Source organism: Lepus europaeus, chromosome 13 (genome assembly GCF_033115175.1).
Source record: "Lepus europaeus isolate LE1 chromosome 13, mLepTim1.pri, whole genome shotgun sequence".
Classification (NCBI taxonomy): Eukaryota; Metazoa; Chordata; class Mammalia; order Lagomorpha; family Leporidae; genus Lepus; species Lepus europaeus.
Genome location: NC_084839.1, coordinates 42,660,884 through 42,681,549, shown reverse-complemented (window position 1 = coordinate 42,681,549; position 20,666 = coordinate 42,660,884). Strand labels below are relative to the sequence as shown.

Below are 20,666 nucleotides of genomic sequence, written 5' to 3'. Positions count from 1 at the left end.
TCCTAGCCTGCGGGGTTTCTAATGAGAAGTTTGCTGTGAGTCTAATTGGAGATCCTCTGAAAGTAATCTGGGTTTCTCTCTTGCACATTTTAGAATCTTCTCTTATGTTTCACTGTTGTGAGTTTGATTACAATGTGTCATGGTGAGGATCTTTTCTGGTCATTTCTGTTGGGAATTCTGTGTGCTTCCTGTACTTGGGCATCTCCTTCTCCAAACCTGGGAAGTTTTCTGCTAGTATTTCACTAAAAAGGCCTTCTAATCCTTTCTCTCTCTCCATGCCTTCAGGAACTCCTAGAACCCAAATGTTGGTGTTTTTTTATTAATAGTATCCTATTGATTCCCAACAGTGTTTTTAGATTTCTGATTTCCTCTTCTTATCTTTGGTTTGACTGTATACTTTCCTGTACTCTGTCTTCTAAGTCCGATATTCTCTCTTCTGCCTCACTGATTCTGTTTTTAAGGCTCTCCACTGCATTTTTTATTCTATTGAATTCTTCATTTCATTTTGATTTCTCTTTAATATCCCAATTTCATGTTCTATTGAATTCTTCATTACATTTTGATTCCTCCTTAAGATTTCAATTTCATGGGAGTGATTTTCTTTCATGTCCTGCATAGATTTCAGTAGTTTGTGCATTTGCTTTTAATTACTTCTATGTAATGTTATGATCAATTTTTTTAGTTCCATTTCTTGCATTTCTTCTATCTCATCTTCATAATCTAGTATTGAAGTGTCGTGTTCTTTTGGGAGCGTCATATTCTCTTCCTTATTCTTGTTTCTTGGATTGTTGCGTTTGTTGTTCTGCATTTGTGGGGATACTCATTGATTTCTTCTTTTTTTTTCTCCACCGTGGTGGCTTTTATTGTTGGACTGTGACTGTCTAATTTCAGTGAATCTCTAGAGGCTTGTAGTGTGTGTGGCCAGAGAGCTCTGTTCAGTTCTTTAGGATTAAGGGTGTGCCTAAATTGATTTGGCATGGTAAATCTTCTCTCTTTTTTGTAATCAAAAGGGAAGTTTATTCTGCTCAGCTGAGCTCTTCTCCTCGATGGAGACCAGTGCTTGAGCGCTGGCCCCAGTGGGTGTAATATTCATCTGCTCTGTTCCAAGGAGCACACAAAGAATCTGTGCAGTCCTTAGTGTAAGTTCAGATTCCACAGCAATGTCTCTCACCAGGTAACCAGGAACCCCCAAGCTTGTGGTGTCTCCCACTGAGACTGCTCAAAGTCCCAGCCATACCATGAGTTCTCCCACACACTCTCTGTTTGTTTGTTTGCTTGTTTTTTTCACAGTCCCAGTTCAGAAGCTTCACACAGTCATAAGCTCCTAGCCCCCTGTTATTTCTCCCCACCAGAGTCAGGAATTTCTGCCTGGCTGATTGCCAGGTGCAGACACGAGCTGGTGCAACTGTTACATATGTCAAAAATGGCGCCCGCTCTGTCGGCTTGTACACCTTTTTTGAGATGATCAGAGAGAGAGAAACGTGTCCATACCATCCTTTTTTTCTTTCTCTCCTCTAGTTTGGCTGGTACATGTTCCCCCATGGGGCTTCAAGCCTTGTTCCCTCTAGGCTCTTCCTGCCACTTTTTTGCCAGTGGCTGGGGCTACTGAAGTTTTGTCTCACCTCACTTTCCAGTGCTGGTGCGTAGGCTTTCGGCTATTGGAGTCCTGAGCCGTGGGCCATGTCCCTCTAATTTTGGTAGAGTTTCCTCTGCCTTTTTTTTTTCCTCTAACTCTTCCCTGAGACTACACTAGCTCTACTTTTTAAAAACTATCTTCTTCTGGGCTAGAGCAGTAAGCTCCCTCCCTATTCTGCCATCTTGGAACCACCCCTATTTTTTACTTTGAATTTCCTTCACCTTCTTTTGTAGTGATGACCATGTTTCTGTGTGTAGCACATCCTCAAGTATCTTTTGCAAGGCTGGACAAATTTTTTCAATTTCTGTTTGTTATGGAAGGTCTTTATTTCACCTTCATTCATAAATGAGAGCTTTGCAGGGTACAGTATTCTGGGTTGACAGTTTTTTTTTTCTCTTAAGACTTGCAATATATCTTGCCATTATCTCCTAGCCTGTAGGGTTTCTGATGAAAAGTCAGCTGTGAGTCTAATTGGAGATCCTCTGAAAGTAATCTGGCATTTCTGTTGTACATTTTTTATGTTTTACTGTGGAGAGTTTGACTACAATGTGCCATGGTGAAGATCTTTTCTGGTCATATCTTAGGAGTTCTATGTGCTTCCTATACTTGGATTTCCCTTTCTTTCTCCCAATTAGGGAAGTTTTCTATTATTATTTCACTAAAAAAGGCCTTCTAATCCTTTCTCTCTTTCTACACTTTCAGGAAATCCTAAAACCTGTATATTGGGTTGTTTGATAGTATCCTGTGGATCACCAACAGTGTTTTTTAGTTTTCTAATTTCTTCTTGTTTTTCATCTGACTAAAATTTACTGTGTTTTGTCTTCTAAGTTAGTTATTCTTTCTTTTGTGTCACCAATTCTGTTGTTAAGGCTTTCCACTGCATTTGTTGTTCTATTGAAATCTTCATTTCCAAGATTTCATTTTGATTTCTCTTTAAGATCTCAATATCGTGGGATAAATTTTCTTTCATGTCATGTGAGGATTTTTTTTAAGAATTATATTCTTTATTGGAAAGACAGAGTTACAGAGAGAGGTAGAGCCAGAGAGAGAGAGAGAGAGGTCTTCCATTCCACTGGTTCACTCCCCAAATGACTGCAATGGCTAGAGCTGAGGTGATCCAAAGCCAGGAGCCAGGAGCTTCTTCTGGGACTCCCACATGGGTGCAGGGGCCCAAGAAATTGGGCCATCTTCCATTGCTTTCCCAGGCCATAGCAGATAGCTAGATTAGAAGAGGAACAGCCAGGACTTGAAACAGCACCCATATGGGGTGCAGGCACTGCAGGCTGGGGCTTTAACCGATTGCACCACAGTGCCAGCCCTGAGGATTTAATTAGTTTATGGATTACTTGTAAGTAAGCCTACAATCAATTTTTTGAATTCCTTTTCTGGAATTTCTTTAATCTCTTTATCTTTACATTCTAGTATTGAAGTGTTGTATTCTTTTGGGGGCATCATGTTGTCCTCCTTATTGTTTCTTGAATTGTTGCATTTATTATTTGGCATTTGTGGAGATACTTGTAGGTCTTTTCTTTGTTTTTTCCCTGTGATGGCTTTAATTTTTGGACTATACCTCTGTGGATAGTAGAGTGTCTGCTTTTTCAGTGAATACCTAGAGGTGTGTGGTGGATGTGGCCAGGGAGCTCTGTTCAGCGCTCCAGGGTGAAGGGAGTGTCCAAGGTGACACCCAGGTTGGGTGTGGTAAATTTTTTTTTCCATCTGAGGGGAGGTTTGTTTTGCTCTGTTGGAGTAGTCTTAGTTCACTTCCTCTCCTCAAAGGAGACCAGTTTCTGGGCACTAGCGCCAATGGGGATAATATTCATCTGCACTGCCCTAAGAACCATGCAAAGGGTCGTGCAGTCCTCAGTGTGAGCACAAATTCTGTGGCAATGACCCTCACAAGGGAATCAGGGAGTCCTGAGCAGGTGGAGCCTCCCACAGTGACGCCCAAAGTCCCAGCAACACCCTGAGTCTTCCCGTGCAGCCTCCGTGTTTTCAAAGCCCTGTAGTCTCAGTGTTTTCACAGTCCCGGCACACAAGCCTCCACAGTCATGAGCACCCAGCCCCTTGTCAGTTCTCCCCACCAGACTCAGGCATCTCCGTTTGACGGGTTGCTGGGCACCCAGACACGAGCTGGTACAGCTGTTACATATGTCCAAAATGGTGCCTGGCCTCTATCAGCTTGGTACAGGATGCCAGTGCAGGGTGGTTGAGGAGAGAGAAACAAGCCCCTCCCCTCCCCCCCACACACAGTTAGGCAGGTACACTGTCCCCCACAGGGCTTCAAGCCGGATTCCCACCAGGTTCTTCCCGCAGTTTTATCACCAGTGGTTTAGGCTGCTGCACAGTGGAAAAATCTCACTCCAGAGCTGGTGCTGAGGTTCTTGGCTGCTAGGGTCCTGAGTTGTGAGCGTCTACGCCCTCCACGTAGGTCCACAGTGTCTCTCTAGTTTATGTGCAGTTTCCTCTGCCATTTTCCCCCTAACTGTTCCCTGAGACTGCACTCTCTCCACTTTTTAAAAAAACTATCTTCTCCTGGACTAGAGCAGTAAGCGCCCTCCCTAGCCCGCCATCATAATCCAAAATGGTGCTATTGTTTTCATGTACCTTAACTCCACATTAATTTTGAGTCCTGCAATTATCATTATTTAAGATCCACTTAATCCATTCATTAGTGTGGCCCCTCTCCCCGCTCTGCATTCTTCCCTGCATTTTTCCCTGCATTTCTTTATCTGGCATCATTTTAAAAAAACAAACTATCTTTAATATAGTTTTATAGTTTCTTGTGATTACACTGCGATGACAGGTTTTGGGGAAGAAGAGCCATGGGGGGGGCAGGTGTGGTTTTTATCACATCGTATTGGGGACATACTGTTAACAGGCCCCTCCCCGTATAGCACTGCCTCCGCGTGTGAGTAATGTGCCCATAGGTCATTCCTAGAAATGGCCACGTGTTCCTAAAGGAAGCCGTAGAGCAGGTGTTCTGTGGGGATTCTCAGTCCCCAGCAAGCTCTCAAGCGGTGAGCATCTTGCTGTACTTGGTGCGGTTGCATCTATTCTTTTTTAAAGATTTCATTTACTTATTTGAAAGAGTTACACAGAGAAAGGAATAGACAGAGAGCTTCCATCCACTGGTTCATTCTCCAGATGGCCACAACAGCCAGGGCTGGGCCAGGCCAAAGTCAGGCGCTTCATCTGGGTCTCCCACATGGGTGGCCGGGCTTCAAGCACTTGGCCATCTTCTGCTGCTTTCCCAGGCCATTAGCAGGGAACTGGATTGGAAGTACAGCAGCTGGCACTCAAACTGGTGCCTTTATGGGATGCCGGTGTTGCAGGCAGTGGTTTAACCCACTACGCTACAGCGCCAGCCCCTTCTTACTTTATTACATTAATGAGCACCAGCCTATAATTTTCACAAACTCTGAAGCCCTATACAAAGGCACCTCCTTGGCATGGTGACTGTGGCGCTCGTTACTGGATTGTTGGCCTCCAGACACGGATAACGAGGATCACGTGAGTCCCCAGGACCGTGGCGCTGAGCCGATGGAGCTTGGCCGATGGAGCTTGGCCCAGGACAGAGTTAGCGGCGCCTGCCTGTGTTTCCTCACTGTGTGTTCTGTGACAGTGTTCCTGCTTCTCCCCGCCTCAGTCACCCCCAGTGACACCTATGCTGGCAGGGGGGATGTGAGAGGGTGGGGGTCAGCCTCACAGGACCACCCGTCTCTTCCTCTGCTTGGAAAATGTGCCCTCTACTCACCTGATGGGCTGTGTGCAATTCGAGCCTTCACCCATGGGAGTCGTTATTGAGCCACAGCTCCCCAGCTCCCTGGTGCCTGCAGAGCTGCAGAGGCGAGCCCAGGTCCTCCAGTCTCTATCAGAAGTATCCCAGGAGGGGGTGAGTGGCTGGGGAGGGGTCTTGACTGGGGCTGCTGGATGGGGAGAGGATGCAAGGGCAATGTCCCACCAGCTTTGCAGTTTTCTCCAGTAACAGAGTGAGCGGCTCGTGGCGAGTCCCTGGGCCTGGCCCAGCCCAGTGAGGCTCAGCACTGGTCCCAGGCACGCAGCATAGTGGGAGTGACCCACCGCGGCCAGTGCCACCGGTGCTTCCTGCCTTAAGCCAGCCCCAGGAGTGGACATGCACACTCTGGGCTCCTGAACCTGCGCGGGCTGATCTAGCCCAGCCTGAGTCACCATTCTCACCCAGATCTAAAACGTAGCTGGAGCCCTGCCTTGGTTCACTAGCAAGGCCCCCAAAATGATGTCAATGTTCACGCTCGGCTGCCCTCGTCTCAACCAGGCTAATGAGGACGGGGGAGTGGCTTTTGCTCCAGGCTGAAAGGGTCCTCCACCTGCAGCTGTCTTCCTTCTCTGCTCCTACAAGCGCTGGGCCTACCCACGGGATTTAACACCAAGATCGGACAGAGCAAGGGAGCTGCCCCTGGCCGCTCTCATGCATGCCGTTAGAAAGGGACAAGCTTGGGACCACTGTGCAATTGAGCACACATGTGTGACAGCCCCTGGGGACTGCAGGACACAAGGAGGGCCGGGCAGCTCCACAGGTATGGCAAGCCTGACAGGTGTCTGTACCTCCTGGCTGTGCCCACCCCCAAAAGGCCCCCAGGAGGCTGCACCGCCTCTCCTGACTCTCTACCTAGTCACATACAGAGCAAGCCTTCCGGGTCACCGGTCACCTGCTAGCCCTTGTCCCGGACGGTTCTGCACATCCACTCATCCCCACCCTCCCGATCCTGCCACTGTGCTCCTGGGAACTCTGCCATCACTGACTCGGAGAGGCTCCCCTGTTTACTTTTAAAGATTTATTTATTTATTTGAAAGGCAGAGTTACAGAGAGGTAGAGGCAGAGAGAGAGGTCTTCCATCGCTGGTTCACTCCCCAGATGGCTGCAGCAGCCAGAGTTGTGTAGACCTGAAGCCAGGAACCAGGAGCCTCTTCTGGGTCTCCTACATGGGTGTAGGGGCCCAAGCACTTGGGCCATCTTATACTGCTTTCCCAGGCCATAGCAGAGGGCTGGGTCGGAAGTGGAGCAACTGGGACTCGAGCCGGTGCCCACATGGGATGCTGGCACTGCAGGCGGCTTTACCTGCTACACCACAGCGCTGGCCCCTCCCCTGTTTTCTGATTCTGCCTCTGCCTTGTTCCTTAGCTGAAGCCCGGCTGTCCACGCCCCCAACGCCCCTAGTTTCTGTCTCCTGTGGGCAGGTGTTGAGCAGGGACTGAGGGTGGAGGGTGTCCTCCCAGCTTTGCATGGCTGCTTCCGCATGCTGCCTCCTCCCTGTACCTCCTGTTTGCATCTTATGATTTTTGTTTCAGATTTATTTATCTGAAATGCAGACTTAAAGAAGAGAGAGATCTTCTGTCTGCTGGCTCACTCCCCAGATGACCATGGCAGCCATGGCTGGATCAGGCTGAAGCCAGGAGCCTGGAACTCCATCTGGGTCTTCCTCATGAGTGCAGAGGCCCAAGCACTTGGGCTGTCTTCCACTGCTTTCCCTGGCACATTAGCAGGGAGCTGGATCAGAACTGGAGTAGCTGGGACTTGACCCAGTGCAGGATACTGGCCTCACAGGCAGCAGCTAAACCCACTATGCCACAACACCAGCCCTGCGTCTTAGATTCTGGTTTCTTCTCTGAGCTCCAGTCACTTGCCTGCAGGATTTCAGTTGTGTGGACTGCAGCAGGCAGTGAACCAAGTAGGCACCCACCAGGACACCCTGGGCCACGCCCCGGCTCCCTTACACCTCAGTCCTCCCCCGCTGCCTCTCCCCCCACACATACTTTATTTCTGCCACTCTGAAATCTTGAAATTTGCTTTGAGAGCAAGTTCTCATTTGCTTTCCCGAAGTGCTTTTCACTTCTTCTGGAGCATGGGTTCTCCAGCCTGGCCACAGACAGCCCCAGGCCAGAGAGCTGCCTGCAGGGAGCTCCCTCTGGCCCCCACCCCCAGCAGAGGTGGGCTCTGCTCTGTTCCTGTATTTTTGCCTTTCCCGGGATGCCTTATAAGTGGAATGATACAGTTGCAGCCCTTGGGCACTGACTTCCTGCACTCAGTGTAGTGCCTTCGAGACACGCGTGTGCCGGGGTCAGCACCGGGCCCCTGTGTGTGGATGCCCCGTCAGGGTTGTTCCCAGTTCTTGGCAACCACGATTCCTGCTGCTGTAAGCATGTGTGTGCAGATTCTGTGTGAACTTAGCATCTCCACTTAGGATCAATGCCTGGAAGTGGTCCTGCTGGCCTGCGTGGGTGGCGTGCATGACATCTCCACGCTAAGGTTCCTCCCCAACAATGCCTCCCTCTCCACAGCTTCTCTTTCTCTAAGCATTGTTCTCACCGCTCCCTCAATAAGAACCTCCACCTCGCCTACCATCTTCCCACCTCCTGGCTTTGTCTCTCCTTCGCACAATAACAGTTTGCACAGCCCATCCTGAAAGTCCCTCTAAGAAAATGTTCCTAACTCGCTCGGATGCACCCTCCTCGCTGACTGCCCCTGGGAGACTGCCTCCCTCGGGGTAGAAGGATGTGCTCACAGATGCACGGCTGCACCAATGGGTCAGCTCATGGCCGTGGGTCTCGCTCGTCCTTGCAGGACTGACCGCCAGGCCGACCTTCTAGAATGACCGACTCTTCTTTGTGTCCAACCTCACTCTGCCCCTCGCTTTCTGTCCCTTAAAGGTGTTGCCTCGTTCAGCACCAGGGAGGTGATCAGACGTGGGATAGCACACCACGTCCCCCGAGTGAGTTCCACTTCCTGAATGAAAGATGTGCAGCTGCCCTCGTCTGTGCACGCTGGGCGCCGTGCCTGCCCTCCTGCCTTTCCAGCAGCTTCCCCCCTGCAGGTCTGCCTCCTCTCCTGCCTCCATCAACTTCTCCCTCCGCCACCGCCAGGGAAACATCCCCGCGTACTCCTACAACTCGTCTCCGAAAATCACGGTCCCGAAAACACAGAGCACAAACTGGACCTAGATCCCCTCAGCCCAGTGACCAAGGTTAGTGTCAACTGGGCCGGTGATTGTGTGTGGCCTTGATAGGATGCTGTGAGAATGCATGGGGCCTCTGTGGACTTCCTCTCCCCCCAGCCCGTGACCCCTCTGAAACCAGAACACCATCAGGAAAACCCAAACTGAAGGATGTTTCACAAAATATGAGGCTATTTCTGAAAGTTCACAGAAGCAAAAAAAAAAAAAAATGGAATTTAAAGATACATTTATTTCTGTGCAAAAAATTGAAATACTTGCATAGTTTTTCCATAATATGGATTTTCTCTGACTTTCTTTTGAAGAGCCTTTCCTACCTAACCAGCACTTTTCAAAACTGTCAAGTTCATCCAAAACACAGAAACCCTGAGAAGCCTAAGGAGACGTGACAACCAGATGCAATCTAGTGGCCTGGATTGGGTCCTGGGACAGAGAAAACCATCAAAGACATTAGGTAAAAACTAGGGAAGTTTGAAGAAAGTCTTTCGATGATAATGTACCCACTTTCATTCATCATTTGTGGCACACCTGCCATAGAAGTGTTAGCTATGAAATTCTTGCAGCTTGTCTGTAAATCTACATCTGTCCTAAACATGTGTTAAGTATTCACACGCACTCACACTCTCCTGAGCCCTGTCTTCCTCCAGCTCTGCACCCCACCCCTGCTGCCCTTCCCAGGCTGACTTCCTGAAGGAGCTGTGCATTGCTGTGTTGCTGTGGCCCCACACAGCCAGTGCACTCTGGGATACGTTCCAGGCAAGCTATCGCCCTGTGGTGGAATGAGAAGGCCATGCCAAGATGGCCACTGGCAAGCGAGCATCAGTTACTCAGGAATGGCTTCGAAACCTACCTGGCAATGGAGCCTGCCTGGCAACAGGCTGTGATTGGTTAGGGCATAAACCGCCCCTTGACCGGATTGGCTGCCTCGGCTATATAAGCTGCTGTACCAACTGAAATAAACGACTCTGAGGGCTGCTTGCCTCTGGCCCGCTTTCACCCAACTCCAGGTATCTGTGTGGTGATTCCGCACCTCTTGCCCCCACTGCGCTCCTCCTCTCAGAACGAATCCACAGCAACACTGCCCTTAACTCCCAGCAAAGCGGCTCTTGTTAGGGTCAAGGATGACCTCCATGTTGACGAATCCCACTGGAAAGCTTTACTCCCCGTCTCACTGCTGAGTGCCGTATGTGACCCAGCTAACTGTTCCCCCGTTCCTGAAGGCCCCTCTTCTTTTGGTTTGTGGGACTCCACACCAAGGGTTCCTCCTTCCTCTGTGGCTGGCTCCTCCACTGACCGCCCCTGGGTACCCGAGTGGCCCAGGGCTCTATCTCGGGCCCTCCATTCTGCCCCGTCTTCACTCTCATGTCACAGGTTTCAGGTGCCTACTGGTGCGTCTCACGTTTACATATCCAGCCGGTACCCTCTGGGGCAGGTGCTATGATCACGCCCATTATACGGAAGAGCAGACCCAGGTTGTCTGTCACTGAGGGGCTTGTGTGAGGTTGCTCAGCTGGGATCTGAATGCAGGTCTGTCTGATGGCCCGGCTGCCCTGTGTGCCTCCCCCTCCATCTCAGCCCCTATCCTGCTTGCTCCTAGGGTCTCCTGCATGGGCTGCCCACTCTGGCTCCATGCCTTTCATCTCTCTTCTCTCCTATGATCCTCTTCCAGCCCAGCCCTGGTGGGGAGCTGCTCCACTCCTGAGGCCTGTGCTGACTTCTGGCTTCCTCTAAACTCCTGTGGGGGTTGGGGTCCACCCTGAGACAACAGAGCACTCCTCTGCATCTACAGCTCGGGGTAGGGAACATCCCACCCACAGGCCATAGAAGCTTGCAAAATCATTTGGCTTGGCCCTGCCAAGGCAATCACAGTTGGGACTCAGAATTCAACATATCTATAGCAGGCTCATTTAAAAAAAATTTTAAAAGTTTATTTGAAAGGGAAAGTTGTGGGAGGAGAGAGAGTAGGAGAGAGAGTACTTCCATCTACTGGTTCACTCCCCAAATGGCTGCAACAGGTGAGCTAGGCCAAAGCCATGAGCTTGGAACTCCATTTGGGTCTCCCATGTGGGTGCAGGGGCACAAGGACTTGGACCATCCTCTGCTGCTTCCCCAGGAGCATTACCAGAGAGCTGGATTGGAACTGGAGCAGCTGGGACTTGAACCAGCACCCATATAGGATGCCCGTGTGGCAGGCAGTGGCTTAACCTGCTGTGGCACAATGCCTGTCCCCAGGCTAAGTTTTAAGTTGATAATTTTGTATGGCCCACAAATGATATAAAAATCCAAATGGCCTCAGGGTAGAAGAAAATCTTTTTCCACCCTGATTTACCATTACTGGGCTCAATGAACCCACGATGAGGGCCCTTCGCCAAGTACAACTGCACCCCTGGGGCACGGAAGCAGTCTCCAAGGCTGGGCCTGGGGGGAAAGGTGGGCTGGGGGCCTCCATCGTGCGCACCAGGCAGCCCAGTGCTTGCTGGACCAGCTTGCGGTGTTTAGGGAGAGGATCAAGACGTCACTGGATTGGGCACTGTGTATGTAGCAGGTGGGGTATAGACATCAAACCCTTTTCTCCGGAGTCCTGGGAGGACTCGGCGTGGGAGTGAAGGACCCGAGTGAGACATCAGAGGTCGCCGAGAGGCCATGCTGTTCCCACAGGGTCGCTGAGTTCAGGGGAGTATTTTAAAGAAACAGGCTGATGATGCAATCGTGACCCTTCTAGAAGAACTGAAAGTGCCCTGAGGGACGTCACAAGGACAAGCGGGAGGCAGCAGCAGGGAAGGAGGCCTGAACGCTGACCAACTGGAACTGAGAGCTGACCTCAGGTGAGGCCTGCCCTGGCCCCGTGTCACCCATGTGGGCTCTGCCCCAGCCCTGTCACTCACTGTATGGCCACAGCCAAGCCACCATTTCCGTGGGCTTTAGGTTGAAAGAATAAGCGATGGGGTTGGCTCTGGCATTTCTAGGCCCCCTTTTGGCACCAGGAGTTGGCTTGAGGTCATGTCTCCCTGACCCTGGACCTCCCTGCCTTGGGTGCAAGTACCACTGTGATCTGACCACGCATGCATGGGCGCCCAGCAGAAGTCCTGTTTTCCCAAAAAGCAGAGGGTAGGGAGGGGTCGGAAGGAAGAAGACTGGGTGGTTGAGTCTTGCATGCCGTAAAGCAAGTGAATCTGTCGTAAAGGGGGTGGGTCTGTGTCATAGCTCCAGGAAAACCAGCTTTTCTCCTCCCCAGGTGGCACGTGCAGCAGAGACCACGCTGTGTGAGGCTCACTTCGGCTCACTTCTGCCCTGCTTGGTTCTGACGGGGCAGCGCTGGTCCTTTTCCAGCAGGTATGGCCTCCTGGCCGCCAAGCAAGGCCAATGCTGAGAAGGTGTCAGCCCCGGCCAGGGTTTGCCAACTAAAGGAGAGCGGAGTTTGAGTCAGGTGGAATTGCAGTGGTTGAGCACGTGGCAGCTCTCTGCCCCTACAGACCTGGCCGTGTGGGGCTGGCCTCCTCTGAAGCCGCCTGTGGTGTGGACATTAAACAGGAAACCAGTGGAATTTCACCCAGGATCCTCACCGCCAGAGATGAAACATGGGGCGGCAATGGCTTGCCTGGGTCTCAGGCCTCACATTTGGGTGCTCTGGGGAAGCCGAGCTCCCTGAACACGCTTCGTGTGCTCCCCTTTGCTGGCCCACTGGACTTGGAAGCCAGAGGAGCTGGGAGCTCCTGCCTATCCCTGGCCTTCGGATGGTTAAGGCCAGCCTAGGGGTTTTGCCTGGGGATAGCAATGTGGACCATGCAAGTCCACCCAGGTTGATGGGGTCCTGCGGTAGCCCCCTTCCAGGCCTAAGACTTGAACTTGCCAGTGTTCTGAAGGACAAGCTGAGATGTGTCACTCACAGCACAGCTTCAGAAAAGCACTTGGGGAGCTTTCACTCCAAGATGGTGGGCAAAGGTAGGTGGCCGGGTCTCTCCCACCCCGCACCCTGCACATTACACCGCGACGGCAGCGGCCTGGTCCAATGCACACGCAGTTTAGGAAAGCAAACTGGGAATTAGAGGCCTCCCCAGGCCTGTGTCCAGTTCTGGGCTTTCACCACCTGTCTCGGGCCGAGGTTATGGCTGCTTTTCCCGTCCATGTGCTCCCTGGGAAGGCCCTGCTTGAGCCCTGCTTGAGCCCTGCTTGAGCCCTGCTTGAGCCCTTCTGACGGCCAGAGCCTGGCTGCCTCTTCCTGTTGGGGCCTTCCCCCGAAGGTGCAGAGTGGACACGCGCAGACCAGCAACGGGCTCTCGCAAGCTGCTCCACGCCCTTCCTGAAGGCAGACCCCAGGATCTCTTTGTCCTGGGGCTCCCTGTGGGATATGAGAAAGGGCCCTGGGGCAGACAGAGAAATACCTGCAGGCTTTAGGCTGTTACCAGACAGTCCTTCTAGTCTTTGCTTCCTTCCCAGTCTGCCTGCCAGCTGGCTTCACACATCTGGGCAAGATCGGTGGTAAGGTTCACTTTGTGTAAACTATTTAATCAAGACTTTGCTTTCCACTGCGTAGCCCGTGACAAATGCCCAGGAAGGAAGAGGCACCAGCAGTGTAGGATCAGAATACTTTAATAAGATATCAGTGTCAAAATACATTTCTTTATAAAGTTAAGCTCCCATACAGTTATAATGTTGTCAGTAGGAATTTGACAATATAATAATGTTCATGAAATCATTACATTGACAGATAAGGTTAATACAAAGCTCGGGGTACTTTTCAGAGTGTCTTAGTACAACTGCGAGGGTAGAATGCCCTTAATGCTGAGGCCACACACATAGGAAATCAAATACCAGCGCTGACCTCTCAGGAACCCTTCAAGTTCTGCCGCCGTGCGCCTGTTCCTCATCTAACTTAGGTTTCTTTTGCAAGTTACTTTCTGTGATTGGCAGTTAGTCTGTCTGGGCTTACCAGATGCTTGGTCTGATGAGCTTTGTGTGCATTTTTTTCTTTTTTTAGCAACTTCTTTGTACCCACGACAGATGAGTTCCATAGAGATGGCATTGAAAACCAAAAGGTGGTGTTCTTCTTCCCCAGTGAGTTACACAGTGCTCTGCGAACACTCTGTTTTCAGTGCTTCCTACCTATACGCGTCACTTCCTGTGACAAGGAGACCCCAGCAAGGGCCTGAGGCTTCGGGCTGGCCCTGGAGCGCTGCCTGCTGCTTGCCAGCAGGGGGCGCTGCACCTAGGCCTTGCAAGGCCGCCTGCCTGCGGCAGGCTGGAGGAGGGGTACCCAGCTGGGGCTGGTCAGGACCCACTGACCTCCCTTTGGTGCCCTCTCTCAGTCCAGCTCCAAAACCCTGAGCCAGGAGGATGTGGACCAGGTCACTACACCATTTCTGAACCCTGACTCACGTGAGTACCCATCTAAACCATTTCGTAGTACTTCTGCCAATACCCTAGTATGCTGCATGCAAGGCCTTTGGAAGTGACGTAGCTCAGTGCACTTGAAGGGCCAGCCACAAAACCTCAGGAGTGACAGCGCGCCCCCTCCGTTGGTGTTCTCCCAGCACGTGCTGTCAGACCCTGGCGGGCGTGATCAGCACACACACACAGGGAGGGGACATGGCGGCCAACACCCCGCGAACGTGGTTCACGAACCCTATGGCCTGTCGCAGAGCACAAAGCCAACGAGACAGAGAGGCAGGGGGAGAGCTTTAGCAGGGTTAGTACAGGCCTGTGGCACTACCGTACAGTCCTGCCGTGTTGGCAACACCGAGAAAGAGAAAACAGCTTACAAAAGGTCTTATGGTGATTGTATGAACCGGGTTCCGTTTGTAAGTTTTTAAGATATCACAAAGTACCCATATATATGATAAGAAACACTTCACCCAGATATAAATTTTTTTTAAAAAACCTCAGTTATGCTTTTTGAATAATAATAATAATAATATTAAAAAATCTGCCAGAATGGAGGGGGAACCCCGCAGAGGTCAGGAAGAGCCGCGCCGGGTAACTTTCGTAGGAAACCACGCGTCCGAGTTCACCCTTCACATTTCTGGTTTTCCGGGTCGCAGCAGAGGGTTGGCTTCGGAAAGCCTGAACTTTACCCAGAAAGTGATTAGTTTTGAAAAAGAAAACAGGAGGGCTCTGAGAGGGAGGGGGGAGCCGCGGAGGCAGTGCAGAAAGCAAAATCATTTGTGTCTCTTTGGCAACAACAACAGAAAACCTTTTGAGTCCAATGAAGCCGCTGCGAGGACCGCGAGCAGCCACTGAACCTGTTAGTGTAGAGACGGGGTGGGGGTGGGAGGGAGACAGACAGCTATGGAGAATATAAATTAGAAGTCATGGGGTGGGGGGAGGGAGGAAGGCAAAAATCTTACAAAACTGAACGTTTTCCTTGACAGCAAAACATAGCAGGTGAACACGAAGGTGTTTTTAAAAAGGATGGATGGCAGAGTGGGCGTCTCGAAGGCCACTGCGTGGTGACCTGGGCGAAGCTGCCAGGTAAGTACATCTCGTAAAAGGTGTGCTGGTGTTAGAAATACCTAGTTGCAAAAACAGCCGTAGAGAAGGAAGCTGCGGGACGGCGTCGGCGGGGCTGGGCCCCGGCCCCGCAGGAGGCCCTGGCTCAGGTGGCCTGGTCCAGGGCCCTGAGCAGGTCTCCGCCCTGCAGGAGCGTGGAGCTTCCCGGCACAGGAACGTTCACCTCACAGTCATATCTGGTCAGTTCGGGCAGCAGGTAGGGCTCAAACGAGGGCCCGAGCAGCTGGCTTGCCAGGCCTGCAAGAGGGGTGGGTGTGCGCTATTGCCAGGGGCCTGCGGGAAAGCCCTGGTACAGGGTTCAATTGGCAGGAGGCCAGCAGGGCTGCGGTGCACACACGTGGGAAGAGGGGGAGGCAGGGAGTGCTGCTCCCTCTATGCCAGTGGGCAGCTTGAGGCGGTACAGTCAGGTGAAAGACCCCTGAAGGGTGGCCTCATAAGGGGCCAGGAGCTGCCACCTTAAGCTCCTCCCTGCCCCTCTGCCCTGGCCACGCCCTTGTGTCTGGCAGCCTATGGGCTTCAGTTTGCAGGACAGCGTGATTCTAGGGGTAACCTTGTCTGCGGTTTCCCCTTTAGGTTCTCTGAGTCTTAGATCGCCCTGTACCGACCCTCCCCAGGGCTGGTGTGACAGAAGCAGCCGTGGAAAGGGGGGGGGGCCAGGCCCCATGAGGAGGCTCCCTGGGCAGGGCGTGGCCAAGTGACTGCTTGTGCTTGGCACCATGAAGGTTCTGGAAGGAAGCAGAGGGGGCTTGTCCTGGGGAGAGCTGCCCTCCAGGAAAGCAAGTAGCAAACCTCTGATGCTCTTCCAAACGCGGGACTCCCGCCTTAGCGGGGTGGGGGTGAGGTGCAGCCAGGCTCCAGGTCTCCGCCCCGCACATCCTCCCGTGCCTCGGACCCTGGGCTGGGGCGCCTGTTCCCGAGCACCCACCTGACATCTTGTGAGCCAAAGGCAGGTTGTAGTCCTGGTACTGGAGGGCGAAACACTGCGGGATGAGCCCGCTGCTGCAGTTGTCCCCAGGGCTCAGGGTGGATGGCGGCTGTGGTGGTGGCGGCGGCAGGTGTCTCAGGGGCTGCCCCAGGACCCTGGCGGGGGTTTGCATGAACTCATCTGAAAGACCCGAGGCCAAAGTGGAGCATGAGGGCAGAGGCTGGGGCACCTCCAGCACCCGCTTTCCTGCCCGGAAGGTGCTTGGAGATTCCCGATGTCTACCCCGTTCCAAGGCTCCAGGAGGTGGTGGGGGAGCCCTCCCCTCGGGGCCCCAGCGTGCTCACCTGAGGGGCCGTTTGCGTCCAGTCCCTTGTCTGGCATCAGAGGGCAGCCCCCTCCCTGGAGGCTCTTCATCCGTTTCCACAAGTGGGAAGCACTGCCACCAGGCGGGTCCCCCTGGTCATGCAAAGGGCAGAGGGTGGGGTTGATGGCCACACCCCAGTCCCCCGCAGCCCTGGCCGGCCCATGCGTCTCCCCCACCCCACTCACATCCTGGAAGGCTTGCTTCTCGTATTCCAGCTGGCGCTTCAGCTTCAGCTTGCTGGACAGGGCCACCACGGCCGGGCTCATCGCGTCTGGGCCCTGGGGCCTGAAGCCCTTGGCAGACCTGCCAGGCAGAGACGGTACAGGGTGAGGGGGTGGAGGCCCGGCTTCTCGGTGCCTCCGCAAAGACTTGCAGAGGAGGGCCGAGCCCTAGCTCCACCTGCCTTCCAGACTCTGGGAGAGGCTGGATGGTTCAAGCCCCATGCACCACCTGCCAAGCCAGCTGTGGCCAGGCTGTCCTGCTAGGGGACGCAGGTCTGTAGGAGGGCTTGTTCTGCTTCTGCCTCTCCTGCCCAGTGGAGTACTCTGAAGTCCAAGACAGACCTGGGTGCCACACCTCCCAGTGGGCTCTCAACTCCTTGAAGCAAGCTTGTTGGGGAACCCTGAAGGGGCATGAAGGGAGGGGAAGGCAATGCTTTCCTCAAGCACGGTTTGCAGGAGAGAACTAAGAAAGCTGTCACTCCCACAACTTCCCATGTTCTCTGGTTCAGGGGATGCACCCTCCCCGGTGGTTCTAAGGGAAATACTAGGGTTCAAGGCCCCCTGCCCAGCTACTCCTGTCCAGCTGTGGAGGGGGCAGCTGATGGAGCACAGGGTGCAGTTTATCCTCCCAGAGCTAGTGGGGGAGGAGGGTGCCTGCCTGGCTCCTGCTGATGTAGCCGGGTCCCAACCCCCACCCCTCACCAACCACTGACCTCGTCTTGAACATGGAGACGTTGGGCACAGCAACCGGGGGTCCCAAAGGCGATGCCCCCAAGGGTTCCGTGTGCTGGTTCCCGGCAGGCCAGTCTGTGGGCCCGAGGTGTAATGGCGGATCCGGGGGCCACTGGGTGTTGGACCTGCCCCCCATGGAAGACAGAGGGGTGCAGGCCTGGCCACAGCACGGAGGCAGGGCTGCCTTGCTCCCAGCATCAAAGAAGATGGAGGACATGGGGTGGTGCTCGGGCTCTGTCTTCTTGCCCTCGAGTGGTGGTGGGTACTTGTCTAGCAGGAAGGGGCTGGGCGCGGCCGTGGGGCCCAGCGGCTGGAAGATGGTGGTCATGGTGCTGAAGCACTGCTGGGGGGTGGGCTGCGGGCTCTCGGGCACGAGGGGCTCCTCGGGGCAGATGGGGCTCAGCTCGAAGTCCTCCCCGTCCATTGGGATGTAGGGCGCCAGCGTCTCCAGGTCCAGCTCGTTGAAGTCCGTCTAAGGAGGGGCAGACACAGGCTGAGAGGCTGAGCTGGGCACTTTGCCTGAGCCATTTGTTGCAAGCACTTCCAGGGCTGCCGTGGACCCAGCAGCAAAGGCTTGGGACGCCAGGGCACGAGGCCTTCCAGCTGTGCACCTCGAGTCTCCGTGCTGCTGTGGCCTCCCCCGACCACTCCACAATGCCTACTCTCTCCCTTCCACCTGCTCAAGCCCTTCTTCACAGTCCCCCCTGTCCTCCTGCAATGCTTGGGCCTGTGGTACACCCCATGGCTGCTGGCAAGCCCAGGACAGCGTGTCCCCATTGCCTGCATGGGCCCTGCCACATGCCCAGGGTTCATTTACAGTTTGTGTAGATGGCCAAGCCCCAGTGGTAGTGGAACTTCAGACATGGCCTCTAAGCTTCCCAGTGCCATATGTGCGCCACTGGGACTGCTCACAGGCACATGTGGGCGATGATTAAAAGTGGGTGACCCAGCTAGAGCAGATGGCTAGGATTTAGTTCCGAGTAATAAGCCAGATAGGAGAGGGGGGGAGGCAGAAGGGCTGCAATACCTGGACTTTGTGCCAGGTAGGCTAAAGACCCATGCTGAGGAGCTTCCCTGGGGTTTTATGAAACACGCACCCTGCCCCCTCATCCGCTTCCATGGTTTTTGCAAGAATATTGGGCTGTGTGATAGACATGTTCCTAAAAAGTGGTATGCAAGTGTCCCAATCAGTTGTCATCTTCAAATGCATTTCAGAGAAATGGTTCCTTAAACCACGATGTGATGGTGCTGGTGAAGGGAGGGACGGCCTTCTCTGGTTAGAAACACTTTGGACCTCTGGATACGCTTTTTCAGTGTGGGACTCCCTGCGAGGATGGTTTCAGTGTTGGATTATGGTTTTCATGTGCTCCAAGAAAGCTAGTCAAGTAAGTGGGAGACAGGTTGAGAATCAACAGTGGAAGTGCTGGATTCAATGTGGGAGGAGCAGAGGGGACCACTGGCTGCACTGTCCTGTGTCCCCGGTGAAGCATCCTCCCTGCCATGCTGCCCCTCGGGCTCCAGGGCCACCCACCTGGGCGCTGCACTGGTCCTTTGCCTCTGTGTCCATGGCAAAGAGCTTCTCGATCATCTCAATCTTCAGGTCATCCTCCAGGGCGGTGTAATAGTCTCCAGGGCTGCTGGGCTGAGGGAGCAAGTCAAGGACATGGCACTCGGCTCCCCAGAGGCCCCTCCACCCAAGGGCCCGTGACTTAGGAGCTGAGCACATTAGGTCAAGACTCTCCAAGGAGCGAGCCGCTCCGAGCGGCTGACCGGACTCTGCCCTAGGCATCTGCGGCAGCCGGAAGTAGGAGCCCACCCAAACTCGAGGGACAGAGGGGCTGGGGACTCACTGTGGAGCAGCTGCTGCTGCTGCTGGCGCTGGGGGTGGTGCTCCCCGGGGCGGCCACCTGCGGCACGGTGAAGGCGGGCAGGCTCCCAGCCTCGCTCAGGGCACCGTGGGTCCTCATCTCTGCAGCCCATGGCTGGCCTGGGGGCAGGATGGCCTTGCTGTAGGCCGAGGAGTCCTCGAAGCTCTGACTCCCTGCAGAGACAAGGGCCTGGCTGGTGAACAACCCACACCACTCCCGCCGGGGAGGAAACTCAAGAGTTGCACAAAGGGGTCGGAGAAGTCGGCCTGGGGTTGGGCCCTTGGCACCCTGGGGCTCAGCTGGGATGAGGGGCTGTGCCTTTTGCATTTTCAGAGACCACAGTCGGAGCCACTCTGCCCCGAAGAACAACCCAAGGAAGTTACAAGGGGGGATGTGGGCCGTTTGCCTTGGCTCTGCCACAGAACGAGGATTTCAAGGCGTCCTGTCCAAGGGCCTGCTGCCCTTCACGGTTCTTGGATGCCATGGCTGCAAGGGCTGGGGATGGCCGCAGTGGGCTGCAGATTGGAGCCGCCCAGCACAGTTCAGGGTCGCTCCTTGCGGGGGGGGGGGGGGGGGCTGGGACCAGCAGGGGGTCACAGCACTCCAGCAGAACAGGTGCCTGCTTTAATGAAGTCGTGCATCTGAGCACCTGCTCCTGGGCCTGGACCTGCTCTCCACCCGTGTTTCTGGAATGACCCCTCCGGCTAACAGGCAATCTTCCCTTCAAGGCCCGGGTGGGGGTCCGCCCTCCTTCTGGGACAGTGTCTTGAAGCAGGTCCCTCGCCTTTCCCTCCCGCTCGGCTTGGACCCTCAGCGCTTTTAGGAGGGCAGCGACCCATCATCTGGCCTTGTTTAGCATTTGACGAATGCAAACTTGGGGAGGACTTACAGGCAGGGGCCCCCCGGGGGACTCTGGTGCCCAGCAGAGCCTGCCTACTAGTGAGTGATGGCCATGATTCCGGGAGGGGCCCAGTTAAGTCTGGCTAAGGGGAGGCCGGCTGGGGTGAGAACTTCCCCCGCACGTGCAGAGACCCCTGCGTGGGCCTGGCTCAGCTGAGAAGCACCCACCAAAATCCAGAGAGATGATGGCATCGCCAGCCGTGGGGGCCAGCTGGGCCAGCTCCTCCGGCTCCTCCTTCAGCTTGGTGAACAGGAAGTCGCTCTTCTCAGACACAGCCACCTCGCCGCTGCTGTCAAAGATGCTGTTCATAGCCATCAGGTGGGGCTTGAACAGGGACTCAGTCTGGTCCATGGAGAACACCACGTCGTTCTTCTCGATCTCGCTGATGGGACAAGAGAGCCGGTCAGACCGCCCAGCGTTTCTAGCAAAATCCTTTTCCTTAGCTGATCTTTATTTCACCCTAGCGAGGCCTTCTCCCCAGGCGCCAAGAGGCGGGGGTGGCACATCTATTTTCCCGAAAGCG

General features: G+C 54.0%; 1 protein-coding gene and 1 long non-coding RNA gene across 2 annotated transcripts in view; one reads left to right on the top strand and one right to left on the bottom strand.

The window, feature by feature from the left end:
* LOC133773058 (uncharacterized) overlaps positions 1-12,559 on the top strand; it is a 110,921-nt gene extending 98,362 nt beyond the window's left edge. The window contains exons 2-5 of the long non-coding RNA XR_009867857.1: positions 8,324-8,637; positions 8,931-9,079; positions 11,348-11,450; positions 11,861-12,559. This is a non-coding gene — a long non-coding RNA (uncharacterized LOC133773058). The remainder of the gene's footprint in view (positions 1-8,323; positions 8,638-8,930; positions 9,080-11,347; positions 11,451-11,860) is intronic.
* A 638-nt stretch (positions 12,560-13,197) lies between these two features.
* Positions 13,198-20,666, bottom strand: part of EPAS1 (endothelial PAS domain protein 1) — a 79,786-nt gene continuing 72,317 nt past the window's right edge. The window contains exons 9-16 of the mRNA XM_062209379.1: positions 20,311-20,525; positions 19,225-19,415; positions 18,906-19,016; positions 17,356-17,846; positions 16,607-16,724; positions 16,402-16,513; positions 16,058-16,237; positions 13,198-15,369 (exon numbers count right to left, since the gene is read on the bottom strand). Coding sequence (XP_062065363.1) covers positions 15,218-15,369; positions 16,058-16,237; positions 16,402-16,513; positions 16,607-16,724; positions 17,356-17,846; positions 18,906-19,016; positions 19,225-19,415; positions 20,311-20,525 — 1,570 coding nt within the window. The 3' untranslated portion in view covers positions 13,198-15,217. The remainder of the gene's footprint in view (positions 15,370-16,057; positions 16,238-16,401; positions 16,514-16,606; positions 16,725-17,355; positions 17,847-18,905; positions 19,017-19,224; positions 19,416-20,310; positions 20,526-20,666) is intronic.